Below are 14,221 nucleotides of genomic sequence, written 5' to 3'. Positions count from 1 at the left end.
TTGCCATTGGTTCATCTCAAAGCCTCACTTATTCAACAACTGCTTAGGACTGAATTTTCTGATAGACTATTTTGTATTATTCAAATCACAGAGAAATGCAGTAACCTGAAACTTTTAATTGAAGAAGAAAAGAGTTATCTAGGGGCTGGGGATGTGGCTTAAGCGGTAGCACGCTCGCCTGGCACGGGTACGGCCCAGGTTCGATCCTTAGCACCACATAAAAACAAAGATGTTGTGTCTTCCGAAAACTAAAATGTAAATAAAATATTTTAAAAAAAGAAAAGAGTTATCTATCTTAAAGCCTTCTATGCCAAACTCAGAAAGTTAAGTGTTGTGTGCTTTCTCTCATATGTGGAAGCTAGAGAGAAAAAAGGAAAAGGAAACTGAGGGGAATCTCATGAAAATGGAAGGGAGACCAGCAGAGTAGAAAAAAGGAATGGTGGTGGGGAGGGAAGAAGAAAAAAAAGAGGAGGAGGGAGCAAGAAGGAGGGAAGGGCATGGGGGAATAATAAAGACGAAATTATATTATTTTTTTAAATATTTATTTTTTGGTTGTAGTTGGACACAATGCCTTTATTTTATCTATTTATTTATTTATTTTTATGTGGTGCTGAGGTTCAAACCCAGGGTCTCCAACTTGCGAGGAAAGCGCTCTACCGCTAAGCCACAACCCCAGCCCCAAATTATACTATTTTGTTTTTTCTTTTTTTGGTACTGAGATAAGGTGCCCCTAGGTACTATTGTGCCACATTCCCAGTCTTTTTATTTTTTCTTTTGAGACAGGGACTAAGTTGTTGATGCTGAACTCAAACTGTGACCCTCCCATTTCAGCCTCCCAAATCACTAAGATTACAGGCATGCATCAACACACCTAGTCAAATCACATTGTCATATTATGTGCATGTATGAATATGTAACAACAAATCCTACTAGTATGTATAATTATAATGTGCCAATTAAAAATACGGAAAAAATAAATAAAATTTTTTTAAAAAGACAGTTTTTTACAATGTATATGTTAAGGGGCAAGTAAAGTGGTCAACAAATGCTTGAGCCAGGCATGGTGGCATATACCTGTAGTCCCAGCTACTCAGAATACTGATATGAGATCACTTGAACCCAGGAGTTTGAGGTCAGCCTGGGCAATTTAATGAAACCTTTCCCCAAAAACTGCTGGGCATAGTGGCACAGTCCTATGATCCTAGCTACTAAGGATATTGAGAAAGAATCACAAGTTCAAGGCCAGCCTCAAGACCTTAAGGAAATGAAGCTCAGTGGCAAAGATCTATCCTGATACACTTGATGCCCTGAATTCAATCCCCAGTAGGACAAAGAAAAGGGAAAAGAAAAAAGAATAAAACAGAATACTTAGAGTGCTTTGCCAAAGTTAACTTCCTGAACACATGCATTCATTCTCTGTAGTTATAAAATGAAAAAGAAATATTAAAAAAAAAGTTAATTAAGACAGCTTACCTTTTATTTATAGGTTTTTCATCTTTTTCATAAGGCTTTACAAACCACTTGCCAATACGTACAAAGTTCCGGTTCATTAAACACCGTTCCAACAGATTGTGAACTGCTTTGAAAAGCAGAGTACGGCATTCATAGGAAAGTCCATTCTCCCACACTCCATCTTCCTCTTCTAAAAAAGAAATGAAGGAAGCAAAAAGCAGTAAATAAAAGTTAGTTTAAATTCTATATTCACAATCCCTCCTCTACCTAAGAAAATTAAACTACAATCACTTGATATATTTCTAGACATCAAAGTATCAGGTTTCAAAGTTACTCCCCAAGAAATAAAAGGTCTAAGTGCTATGCATTCTATCAAGTTGCTTGAAGTTTATTTGCAGAATATAAAATATGGGAATAATATTATAAATGTACTGATTGATTTCTCTATCAATGAAAAGTCCACCTGCTTGTATAATTTGGAAAATATTAAACATACTCTATGATGCCAATTTCTAAACTGGCTCACTTACTAGTTACCTTCTCCTAATTCTTTCAATCATTCGACCTGCCCCAACTCCCTCAAAAAAAAAAAAAAAAAAGCAGCACCATCCAATTAATAATTAAATTCAAAACATTTCATGTCCATTGGCATTCTAATTCACGACTCAACTATAAAATTAATTGATGAATAAAAAGAAACCCAGTGGCACAGAGCCTAACAAGCAACGCATTATCAGCTACCTTAGGTCTCATTTTAACCAAATGATTTCCATGATTATTATTCAGTACAGAATCTTTTATTAGGGGAAGAAACTTAAAAGATTTAGGCATTCCCAACATTAAGTTATAGCTATCTTCACTAACTATTAGCCTTAATTTTTGGCAGCCAATCTACTAATCACTCCAAGTTAATCTACCAAATAAATAAGTCATTTTGAGATAAGTTGGAATGAAGTTCAGTAACCAATTTTTTCCCTTTATCCATTTCCTGCCTATAACAAAGCATCCAATGAATTCCACTACAAATAATACCACTTTAACATTTTAAATTTTTATATTTCTTAATTATTTAATTCAAATATAAAAATCTTCCCATAGCCTTTATAACTTTGTAAATATTTTCTGAATTTGAATCATCTTCATTTACTAAGTAAAAATAGAGAAAACATTTGTTGCCAAAATACATTTACTAAACCTATAGAAAAATAACATATATACTATGAGCTTTTGAATAAAAGAGATATGCATTAAGAGTAGAACATGGACTGGGCACAGGAGCACACATCTGTAATCCCAGTACCTTGGGAGGCTGAGGCAGGAGGATTGAGTTCAAAGCCAACCTAGCAAAAGGGAGGTGCTAAGCAACTCAGTGAGACTCTGTCTAAATTAAACACAAAATACGGCTGGGGATGTGGCTCAATGGTTTTGTGCCCCCGAGTTCAATCCTGGGTAAACACCCCCATCCTCCCCCCAAAAAGAGCAGCACATGGTATTCAGAGCTTATACAACAAATGAGTATAATAAACATTAACTAAAAAGTATAATGACAGTGGACTTTAACTGCACTAGAAACTCTGTGCCATTACAAAGGTTAATGATGATTTGTATTGTTCTTTCAAGTGTTTCCTAAGTGCTAAAAGTCTTTCAAAGCAACTAACTGGTTTTTCAAAAAGAAGTTTTAGAAAATGACAATACTTGAGAGTTGGAAAAACATTTTTAAACATTAACATTAATCATTAACATCAAATAAGAAAACTTCACATTCTATGGAAGAGACACTCATTAACTTCCATTTAACATTAAAATGCTTACAAGTTTTCATTTTATTAAAGAAAGTATTAGGCTAAAAGAAAAGGAAATTGGCACATCGTGACTTCACTTTAATTAGTTAAAAGTCTAAATCACAAATAAATTTGTAAGTTGCTGAGGAAAAAAAGAATCTTACTTGCTTTGCTTTCAGTTTAATGAAGACCTATCATTTAAAAATTAAATAGCTATGTTAAAAATTTTACCTCAAATTATGACTTATAATTTCTAGAAATAAAACTTTCTAATTCCAGTAGTATTGTGTAGGAATCTTTCTCCCAATTCTTAACCTCTTTATGACTTATTCAGTATCCTTGATTATCATTTACCTCAAAAGTCCCTACCTTTTAAGAGAAGCACAATAGTTTTAACATCTGTCCTATACAAATAGCCTGTTAACAAGTTTTCCTAACTTCAGGTATGTTTTAAATCAAAGACCCAATACACAAAGTTGCTATTATACATATAAAAGTTATACAGTTGCAATAAACATCAAATAAATTATTCACTTAAAAATGAGGGACTGGGGATGTGGCTCAAGTGGTAATGTGCTCACCTGGCATGCGCAAGGCGCTGGGTTCAATCCTCAGCACCACATAAAAATAAAATAAAGATGTTGTGTTCACCGAAAATTTAAAAATATTTAAAAATTCTCTCTAAAAATAAATTAATTAATTAAAATAAAATAAAATAAAGATGTTTTGAAAGAAAAAAAATTTTAAAAATGAGCTGGGTGTGGTGGCACATACCTGTAATCCCAGGGGCTCAGGAGGCTAAGGCAGGAGGATCAGGAGTTTCAAAGCCAGCTCCAGCAATTTAGTGAGACCCTAAGCAACTCAGTGATACCCTGTCTCTAAATATAATAAAAAATAGGGCTGGGGATGTGGCTTCATGGTTGAGTGTCCTTGAGTTCAATCACCGATACAAAAAAAAAAGAACCTTAAAAATGAATTTGCCTCATTCTGAAAAACAGTTTAAGTATAAAGTTGCAATTCATGAAACACCATTCAACAGATTGTGAATTCCTTTGAAATAATTAAAAATCTTTGGAATAGGTTATAATTTATAAATTTCATATAAAATTCTGAAAATTTTATGATGTAAAGAAATCCATTGCAGTCAAACTCACAGCTAAACAATTTAAGAATACTAAATGTGGTTTAGGAATTACTCAGTATTAATTTGAAAGTACTTCTCTTTCCTTACTCTAAAATTTATCTGAAGAAACTCATGTGAACTTAATGCTATCAAGCAGACATCTCATGACCCCCAAATGCACACAATTCTCATTAACACTAAACAAATGTTATACAGAAAACAAGAGAGTAAAGCCCATCTGATGGGGTTTTCCAAAGCCAACAAATCTCTGAAGTATATCTTTACCTACGAGTGACTAAGTAAACATTACACTTAAGTAATAGACTTTCAGTTTTTTGTTGCTGAAGACATAATAAATCCTAACAATGCTCCATGAAAAGTTTGAAGGTTATTGGTTTTGTTTTTAGGGAGAGTGTCACTTAGAAACAAGAGGCCTACTGAGCCAAGTTTCTAATATTCTGATTTTGCAATAACAATAATAATGGTATTTTCTACATGTACTCATATATATAAAAGATGAAATGGTATAACCAACCCTCTAAGACATTAGAAATATGCAGCTCTAACACTAATTAAAAGAGGTTCTTAAATCTCAACACCAATATTATAACGGGGAGAAGGAAAATGGAACACATGGCAAATCTTTACTTAGTTCTTTTGAACTTAATCAACCATACTCTAATGAAAAAAGTCTGCTTAATGCCTTTAAATGTTTTTCTCCCCTTGTGTCTGTATCCACACAGAATAGAGTTTCAGTTTTGTTTTTAATAATATTTTTCCATTGCTATTAACACTAACTTTTAAATCATCAGTGTTACTTAAAAATTTTTTACAAAGTATTTATTTGCAGAACACAAAAATTAAAATGCTAAATTTAATTACCATGTTTTTTCTGAGGCTACAAATTACAGTGGTGTCAAAGTGTGTCACAGGCCATCAAAATAATTCCTTCAACAACAAAAAAAATGAAGATCAAAACCAAAAAAGCTATATACCCAGTACTCATCATTATTCTCAAAACTGACATCTTTAAATATCTCCATGGTATCAATTGCTTTTAAAAAAGCAATCTTTTCCTACATAATTCTGCTAAACTATTAAAATACAACATACATTAATGAATACAGAAAGAATGGTTCCAAATTTAACATGGTAGAAAAATACTATGTATTTCCTAAAAGAATAAAGAAAAATATTTAAAATGTTTAATCAGTGTTTGTCTTTAACAATTTCTCATTCATAATCAATCCATTCAACAAATACTACTGAGTGCCTTAAATTGGCAGTGCTATTTATTTATGGCAAAACCTAGAAATTTTTAATTTAAAAATAGCTTGAGGGCTGGGGTTATAGCTCAGTGGGTAGAGTACTTGTCTCCCATGCATGAGGCACTGGGTTCAATCCTCAGCACCACATAAATAAAATAAAGGTATTGTGCCCATCTACAACTAAAAACAAAAAAGAAAAAAAAATACAGCTTGATATGTTGATTATTTTCTTTGGTTACTTTTTCAAAAAGGACAGTCCTCACAAGAAATACAGCAAATGAAGTTATTACCTAAAAAACTATCCAAATAAAGAACTGGGTCACAAGTTTACAACATTAGACATTGGTGAATTAACTCTCTTTAGGCTACGTAAGGCAAAAAAACAATTGCTTTCTTTTTTTTTTTTAAGTGAAATTTTTTGAGAGAGAGAGAGAGAGAGAGAGAGAGAGAGAGAGAGAGAGAGAGAGAATTTTTCAATATTTATTTTTTTTAGTTTTCGGCGGACACAACATCTTTGCTTGTATGTGGTGCTGAAGATCAAACCCGGGCTGCACGCATGCCAGGCAAGCGCGCTACCGCTTGAGCCAGGTACCCAGCCCCAAACAATTGCTTTTTAAATTGGCTAGCACTAGGTAACTACTATAGATGGTTGCTGTTTTGTATTTGTCCATCTTGTTAAAAGCTGTCACATGGTTTATGGTCCACTATAATTAGTATTCTTCAATAACAGCATCCAAAATTAAATCTTGAACAATGGCCCACTTAAAATTTGAGTTGTACACATTATGATGGAATTCTGGTACAATAAAAATATTTGAATAGATTGCTAAAATCCAGTATACAGACCCCAAGAACTAGGAAAAAGAAGAAATATTTAGACTTGATTGAGTCTGTTTTTGAGTTCTCAAGATGACAGTTTTCTCTGAGAGCCTCATTGCAGCCTAACTTGGAAGTAGTTTTATTTTTATTTTAAGGGAAATAATAAAGCCAATGAGGATCACAATAAATTCCAAAAAAGTCAGGCTACAAGTTGGATGCACTGACACATACCTTGTGATTCCAACTACTCTCAGGAGGCTAAAGTTAGGAGTACCTCAAATTTGAAGACAGCCTGGATAGCATAGTGAGAATCCATCTCAAAAAAAAAAAAAAAGAGAGAGAAAGCAGAAAGTACACAGAAAACTCTTCTCCTTCAAGGCCAGACTGATGAAAATGGAACAATCTTGCTTTGCAGTATGCTTGAAAGAACCAATCAATGTCACCCACTAGAAACTTCTGACCGGAGGACTAGAGCTAAGATTTTTCCCAAGACCAGTTTTATAGTTCTCACCCACAATCACACAACCATTAAATAAAATGTGCTGCCAGGCATGACAATACATGCCTGTGACTCAGGGGCTGAGGTAGGAGGATTCAAGTTCAAGGCCAGCTTCAGCAACTTAGTGAGAGCCTGTCTCTAATACAAAAGAAGGACTAGGGATATGGCTCAGTGGTTAAGCACCCCTAAATCCAATTCAATCCCTGGTACAAAACAAAACAAAAAGCTGCTACAAAATTAAATTTAAAAAGAAAATCTGTACCCAAAAAGTTTTGTCCCTGATCCTTTTCTATTAAAAAGATCAAAATGGATTCAGATTCTCCTCAGGAGAGTAAAGAGTGAAAAGTAATTATTCAGCTTTGAAATCAAGAGATTTTTTTGGAACAAATATCTTTCTGGAATATTATAGTTAGACTAACCCCAGTTAAAACAAATCCTAATTCAAAAAATCATTTGTTCTTTACAAATTACTTTGTTGAACAGTAGAGACAACTGATACAAAATGAGTGAAGGTTTAAAGCAAGCATAAAATCACATTTGGTATGCTTTAGCTAATCTTTACTAATTAGCAATAAAATGAGTTAATATTCTATTTCTACATATCAGCTAAACTTGAAAGGAAGATGACTCAAACAAGTGCTAAGTGACACGAGAAAATGAAATTTAACATGTACTTTGGAACCCGACTAGATTCCTCAGAACTGTCAAAATGTAGCAATTTAGCTGGCATCCTAGAACAGAAAAAGAACATTGGGTTAAAAAAAAAAAAAAAGGAAATCCAGATAAAGCACATACATACAGAAAAAAAAACATTGGGTTAAAAAAAAAAAAGGAAATCCAGATAAAGCATATACATACCTTAGTTAATAATAAAGTGTGTATACTACTTCATTAGTTGTGAAAAACACATCATTCTAATACAAGCATTAACAATAAACTGAGAGAGTTACACAGGAACACTCTATACTCCCTTTATAACTTTTATGTAAATATAACCTTTGTAACTTTTATGTAAATATAAAACTATCCGGGCTGAGTTATGGCTCAGTGGTAGAGTGCTTGCCTTGCAAGTGTGAGGCTCTGGATTTCATTCTCAGCACCTCGTACAAAATAAATAAAGTATTATGTCCATCTACAACTAAAAATGTTTTTTAAAAAAAAACATAAAACTACCTTAAAATTAAAGATTTTTTAATTTAAAATATTTATTTTTTAGTTGTAGGTGGACACACAATACCTTCACTTATTTATCTCCAGGTGGTACTGAAGATCGAACCCAGGGCCCCGCATGTGCTAGGCAAGTGCTCTACACTGAGCTACAACTCCAGGCCCTTAAGATTTATTTTTTAAAAATATACTATGGGTGACACAAAGATGTCAAAGAGGTTAAGCAAAAACAATTGTGTACTTTTGTAATCAAACATTCCAGTTATAAAAACTGAGACTTCTAGTCTTCTTTGCAAAAAGAAATACATTTCCTCCTCCTCACAAAAAGCGACAAACAGAGAAGGTGGGGGAGGATATTATCAGCATAATCACAAACCTTTCAGTAACAAGATGTGTTAGGTGCTGAACCAAACAGAAGGACACTGCCTGTGACAAGAAGGCTCAAGCTAAATTAATCAGCTTTTTAGTTGCCACCTGGGTCCTTCCGGTTCCCCTTTCCTCAGTGCTACACCTCCACTTGGAACTCAGGATGCCTCCTGCAGCTGATGCCACCCCCACTGTCCAGCTGCTCTCTTCTCAGGGGAGCGTAAAAGAAGGGAATACAGTGCCACAGATGGGAAGAAATGAAAAAGAGTTAGAGAGAGAGAGAGACAGACACACAGACACACACTAATTGCCCCAAAAGGGAGGCAGTGTCCCTGGAGCAAAGAAAAGGGCAAGACAAATATACTCCATCTGAAAAGTGCTTATTATTAGGCTATGTTTGATTTAAGTAACAACAGTCTAAATTAAACGACAGGTTAAAACAAAAACTAAAACATAAATACCACTGAATATGTAAACCGTAATAGTACAGGACAGGCTTTTGAACAGTAAATATGATTACATACTGTTCTTGATTGAAATAGTAAAACAAAATAATTATTTCCACTTTGAAACATCTTCAAGTTATTAACTACTTAACAGCATTCAGCAAAATCTGACAAATAAAACCTAATCTCCCAAAATTGCTTTCAACACTTTCAGGATCAATATCTATTTTAAAGTATGGGTGCTATCATTTTAAAAAGTTATGCTAAAAACCTAAGTTAACCAAAGAAGAAATTTTAAAAATGATAACCCAGTTTCATTAGAGAAAACATAACTGACTGATAATATGAAACCTAGAAGGAAACAATGTCCACATACTGTAGTGTTTTAACGACATTACAGGGAAACAGCTCACATTTAACTTTAATAGACTTTTCACCTTCAAATTTAGTCCTTCTATGGTAAAACTAAATAGTATATATCAAAAAGTATCGTTGATTCCTCAAAATGTATGTCATGAATTTTTTCTTTTTAAAGGTTTGTTCAGATGTTCTCCCAACTTAAAAGCCAAAACCTACAAATCAGTATTACAGTTGTTTGGGGTTTTGTGTGTATCTGTATTGCTGGGAATTGAACTTAGGGTCCCATGCATGCTGGGCAAGTGCCCTACCACTAAGCTATAAACTCTCAGCCAACTGTTTGGAGACTTACATTAAAAGACTATCCATAAATTATCAGAGACTTTTAATGTTAACAAATTACTATAAACTATTGACAAACTGCAATTTTGGATAATCCGTAATTGTTGATAATACTATAATGCTGCTGGGGATGTAGCTCAGTGGTAAAGCACTGGCCAAGCATGCATAAGGCCCTGGGTTCAAGCCCCAGCCCCACTAAAAACAAAAACTTTCTACACATTTTAGTGAAGTGACTTTAATGATCACTTAAAGATTAAATAACTTGGGGCTGGGGATGTGGCTCAAGCGGTAGTGCGCTCGCCTGACATGTGTGCGGCCCGGGTTCAATCCTCAGCACCACATACAAAACAAAGATGTAAACAAAGATGTTGTGTCCACGGAGAACTAAGAAATAAAACTAAAAAATTCTCTCTCTCTCTCTCTCTTACTCTTTAAAAAAAAAAAAAAAAAAAAGATTAAATAACTCACATATGCCCAAGTCAATGAAAGAAAAAGGAAGCTGGTAGGCTTAGCTTTTGGCATAGCAATTAGAAAGCAACATCTTGCTAAAACTATTAAGAATTTTAAATCCTGACATACATGTATGATACATACATACAAACTAATCATTTTACTTATTTAGAACAGTATTACATACTTAGAACTAAGTCTACACTCCGGTAGGCCATCTTAGAAAATTGAAAAGCTTTATCATAAAAGAACTACAATCACTTCAAAAATAAGAACATGGAAAAAAATGTTTTCATGAGAAGGTAAAAAGCAATTATCAGAACACACAAAATTAACACACACACATTCCTAAACAAATGTTGGTTTTACTAAGTACTAGTTCAAGATACAGACACCTGGATTACATTTCATTAAAAAAAAAAAAAAAAAAAAAAAAAAAAACAACCTACAGTCCAGACAATAACAGAAAACTTCAGAGTGCTCAATTTCGAATAGGAAAGCTTTTTAAAAATAATCTAAAGAAAGACAATAAAATGAATTAGGCATAACTTTCCAATGTTTATACATGAATATACCACCAGTGAAACTCCACATCATTTATAACCACAAGAATGGGATTCTAATTAGAATAAGCTACATTCCATACATGTATGTCAAAAATACTTTACTGTCATGTATATCTAAAAAGAACAAATAAAAAACTAAAATGACCTAAAAATCCTAAATTTAACTGTCAAAAATCATTGAAATAACCGGTTAAAGTTATTTCTTGTTGCATTCAACTAATCATTTACATTCCTATCAAAGATTCAGTTAACAGACTCTTACAGTCTAAAGTAAATACAAGCCTCAGTAATTACATGAAAAGCTATAGTTTTTCTTTCTAAAGTAGCATTTGATCCTAAAAGTTGAAAAATAATAAGTAATCATTAATTTGCTCACAAAATTATTTATGTGTAATCTTCTAGATTATGACCCTCTGTCCTATAAAAGCTAAACAAGTTGGCTCTTGTCTCCTTATCTTTGATGTAACAGTATCTAAAAGAGTCACTTTCCAAAAATAACAAAATTAACATGTCTTTACAAGCAAATAAAACAACAAAATAACTACATACCTTGAAAAATATACCAGAGAAAGCTACAGTTCCAGATACTCCTACAATGTCTCTATATTCATGCAAAAGAGAGCAGTGGCAGAACTGACTCCAAGTTGAGTTACACTTGGTTTCAAAAGTATTATGTAACTGTGCTAAAACTTTATGTTCCTGGATTCCATTTTTCTTAGGTTAACGTAACATGCCTTCTTTAGATTCTAAACACTTGTGAGAAATTAAGGAAGGAAGCTGTATATTGGAAGGAGACCGTAATTCAAAGCTTAAAAAGCCTCCCACAGGACTCGGGGTATAGAACAGTGCTACATCACTTACCTAGGACACAGGAAGCCCTGAGTTCAATCCCCAGTGCAAGAGAAAAGTAAATAAAGCCTCCCATAACATGCATGAATGATTTAAATAAAATAATAGTAGTAAAATGAAACATGAAACTGTATTTTTATCTGGCTTTGTTATCTAACAGTGGTGTACACAGTTGTGGCACCACGCACCAGTCCCCCCCACCCCACCACACACCACCTTAATTTGTAATACAAACAGTATTTTGGGAAATGTATACAATGTTGTTAAATCATTGGCTAGAAATAGTAAATTGTTTTCACCTGATAAGTCATGGTGAATAAGGTCAGCAAAATTAGGATCTTCACCCCACCAAAATATCCATAACTCTCTTCTTCCAGGTCTTTGATCTCTCCGCCAAACACCAAGTACATCTGCCTTAAGACAGCGACTAAAACTGCTCAAAATGGGGTCTTCTTCTGTCACCGGAAACAGAATAGGGGCAGAAGTTGGACCTTGCCAGACATATCTTTTCCATTTAATTCCTGTCAAGTCAGCCTAAAGAAAAGAAAGTATGATTTTTTTATTATTGTACATTCACTCAAAGTCAAAAAGTATTCAATACAAAGTCCCCAATTTCAATGGGACATTAAAAATTTTCAATGCTGCTTATAACGCTGAAAGCAGATTATGACAAAAAAAAACTTTAATTCTGAATAATTCAACAACCAAGAATTTAAGGAAAAAAAGAAAAACAGTTTAAAATTAACACCAACATGCCACTGAACAGCACAACAAAAACAACGCATCTCAAGTAGAAATAAGAGGAACATTAAATAAAAACATGTTCTTTAGTACTGCACATTGAGTATACATTTCCTCTCCTAAATCCTATCTGAACTAGTCACATTTGTTTCTTGGCATCAAACTTTGCACTAACAATTAATTCTTAAATTCATCACTCCAAGTTTACAGAAGTCATGGCTTTAAAGAAAAAGAGAGACATCTGAATAATTCTTTTAAAAAAGCCCTCTTAATTCTTCACTCACACACCTCTTCAGGAAAAGTCAAATAGCTGCTCCCAAAGAAATGTCAGATTTATGTTAGTCTATCTTCCAAGAACCTGATCCTAAAAGTACCAAAAATAGATCTGGGTTGGAGAAGATAGAAATGTTAAACCTGCTCTATGTCTTATTATATCTGAAGAGATGCTGATTAATGAACATTGTCAAGAAAACTAACATTTTATAATAGGTAAGTGCATTAAAGATCTCCATTTATCATTATGAAAGAAATTCAACCAAGGCAATTCAATAATTTAACTTAAAGAGAGAAAGTATAAGATGCCAAAAATGAAACTGCTGATACATGACTGGCAGCTTACACTTGCCAACTACTTGCGCTCCGCCCACTTCACTTACCTATCATATACTCTCAATATTTCTCACAGCACAGAAAAGATTTTTAAAAAGTCACTCAAACTTTAAGTCAATGATGAACCTAAGCTATTGTCCAATTCAGGACTTGATATTTGCAACAGTTGGCACTTTTGAAAGTCTTAACTGTTGGATGTTACTAAACCTGGAGCAACCTACACAATTGTAATGGCTACATCCAGCTTCCCCAGACTTTTCACTCCAATAAAAACAAGGAGCAGCCTGCTGAAAATATTCTTAAGCAGGCAAAACAGACAAATATAGAAACGTTTAGTGCAAAACCACTGCACCTCCCTCCATTAGTCCCTCCACTCTCCCAAAAACATAATGTTCTAATAAAAGCAAGATGGCTTGAAATTGTCAAAATGGCAAACTGTTTCCAAAGTTTAAAAAAGAAAACATGAAATGGCATCGACTGGTTTTTACACAAAAATATGAAGTCACCAAGGAAGGCACTAACTCTGTGTGAGTTGACTCATACAAAAATACATAAAACGAAAGGTTTTTAACGCAGAAATCCCGGGGTCCTATTTATTGGGGGGAACCAAATTATCAGGATAAGGTATAAAGATAACGAAGTAAAAGCAATCATGTAAAGTGTGAAAAAGTGTACCCAATCAATAAGGAGAAAAGCGAGAGTTAAGCAAGAAACAGGAAAATGTTAAGTGTCCTGCCAGATAAGGAATCCAAGTTGAAGACAAGACTGCCGTGGGGGCGGTGGGGGGGGAGTCGAAACAAGACAGAAAAAAAGCCAGCACTCCTCGGGCAGAGCCCAGGACCCCGGCTGAGTGAACGCCGCCTCCCGGGGCTGGCCGCCGAGCGTCGCAGGGCGCGGGCTCCGGCTGGGCCTAGCCCGGGGACTCTGGCATCTGGATCCGACCCGGACCCCCTCCCCCACGGCCCAAGGGCGCACCTCGAGGCCCCCTCCCCCACCGCCCGCTCGCCGCGGCCCCCGCCCGCCGCCCCGGCACTCACCAGACAGAAGAGGTTACAGTGACAATCTTCCAGGCTGGCCCCGTTCGCCACGAAGGAGGAACTCATCGTCCCTCACAGCAGCCGCCGCCGGCGCCACAACCCACCATCCGCCATTACCGCCGCCTCCGACCAGAGAGAGAAACACAGACACCGGGGAGGGCGGGGGGGTGGTGGTTGGGGGGGCGGTGGAAGAGGAGGCCGCCGGGCCGCCCGCCCTCCCCACCTACCCCCCCGCCGCCGCGAGCAGCCCCCGCCGCCCGGCCGGCACCCAGCCGCCCGGGGCCGAGGGCCGGAGGCGGGAGGGCCGCGCTGCGTTCGCCCCGCGGGCCGGACTGCGGAGCCCGCGGAC

General features: G+C 35.6%; 1 protein-coding gene across 3 annotated transcripts in view; it reads right to left on the bottom strand.

The window, feature by feature from the left end:
* The window catches only part of Med13 (mediator complex subunit 13), a 90,516-nt gene extending 76,505 nt beyond the window's left edge, over positions 1-14,011 (bottom strand). For all 3 annotated transcript variants that reach the window (XR_005726397.2, XM_013357048.3, XM_005321551.3), the window contains exons 1-3: positions 13,873-14,011; positions 11,785-12,019; positions 1,474-1,642 (exon numbers count right to left, since the gene is read on the bottom strand). Coding sequence is in view for 2 of the 3 variants with exons in the window: in XM_013357048.3 (XP_013212502.1) it covers positions 1,474-1,642; positions 11,785-12,019; positions 13,873-13,938 (470 nt within the window). In the remaining variant the exon portion in view is untranslated. The remainder of the gene's footprint in view (positions 1-1,473; positions 1,643-11,784; positions 12,020-13,872) is intronic.
* Between the last annotated feature and the right edge of the window lie 210 nt (positions 14,012-14,221).

This window comes from Ictidomys tridecemlineatus, chromosome 3 (assembly GCF_052094955.1).
Source record: "Ictidomys tridecemlineatus isolate mIctTri1 chromosome 3, mIctTri1.hap1, whole genome shotgun sequence".
In the NCBI taxonomy this organism is placed as follows: Eukaryota; Metazoa; Chordata; class Mammalia; order Rodentia; family Sciuridae; genus Ictidomys; species Ictidomys tridecemlineatus.
Note: the sequence above shows the minus strand (reverse complement) of the source record. Positions and strands in the feature narration are given on the sequence as shown.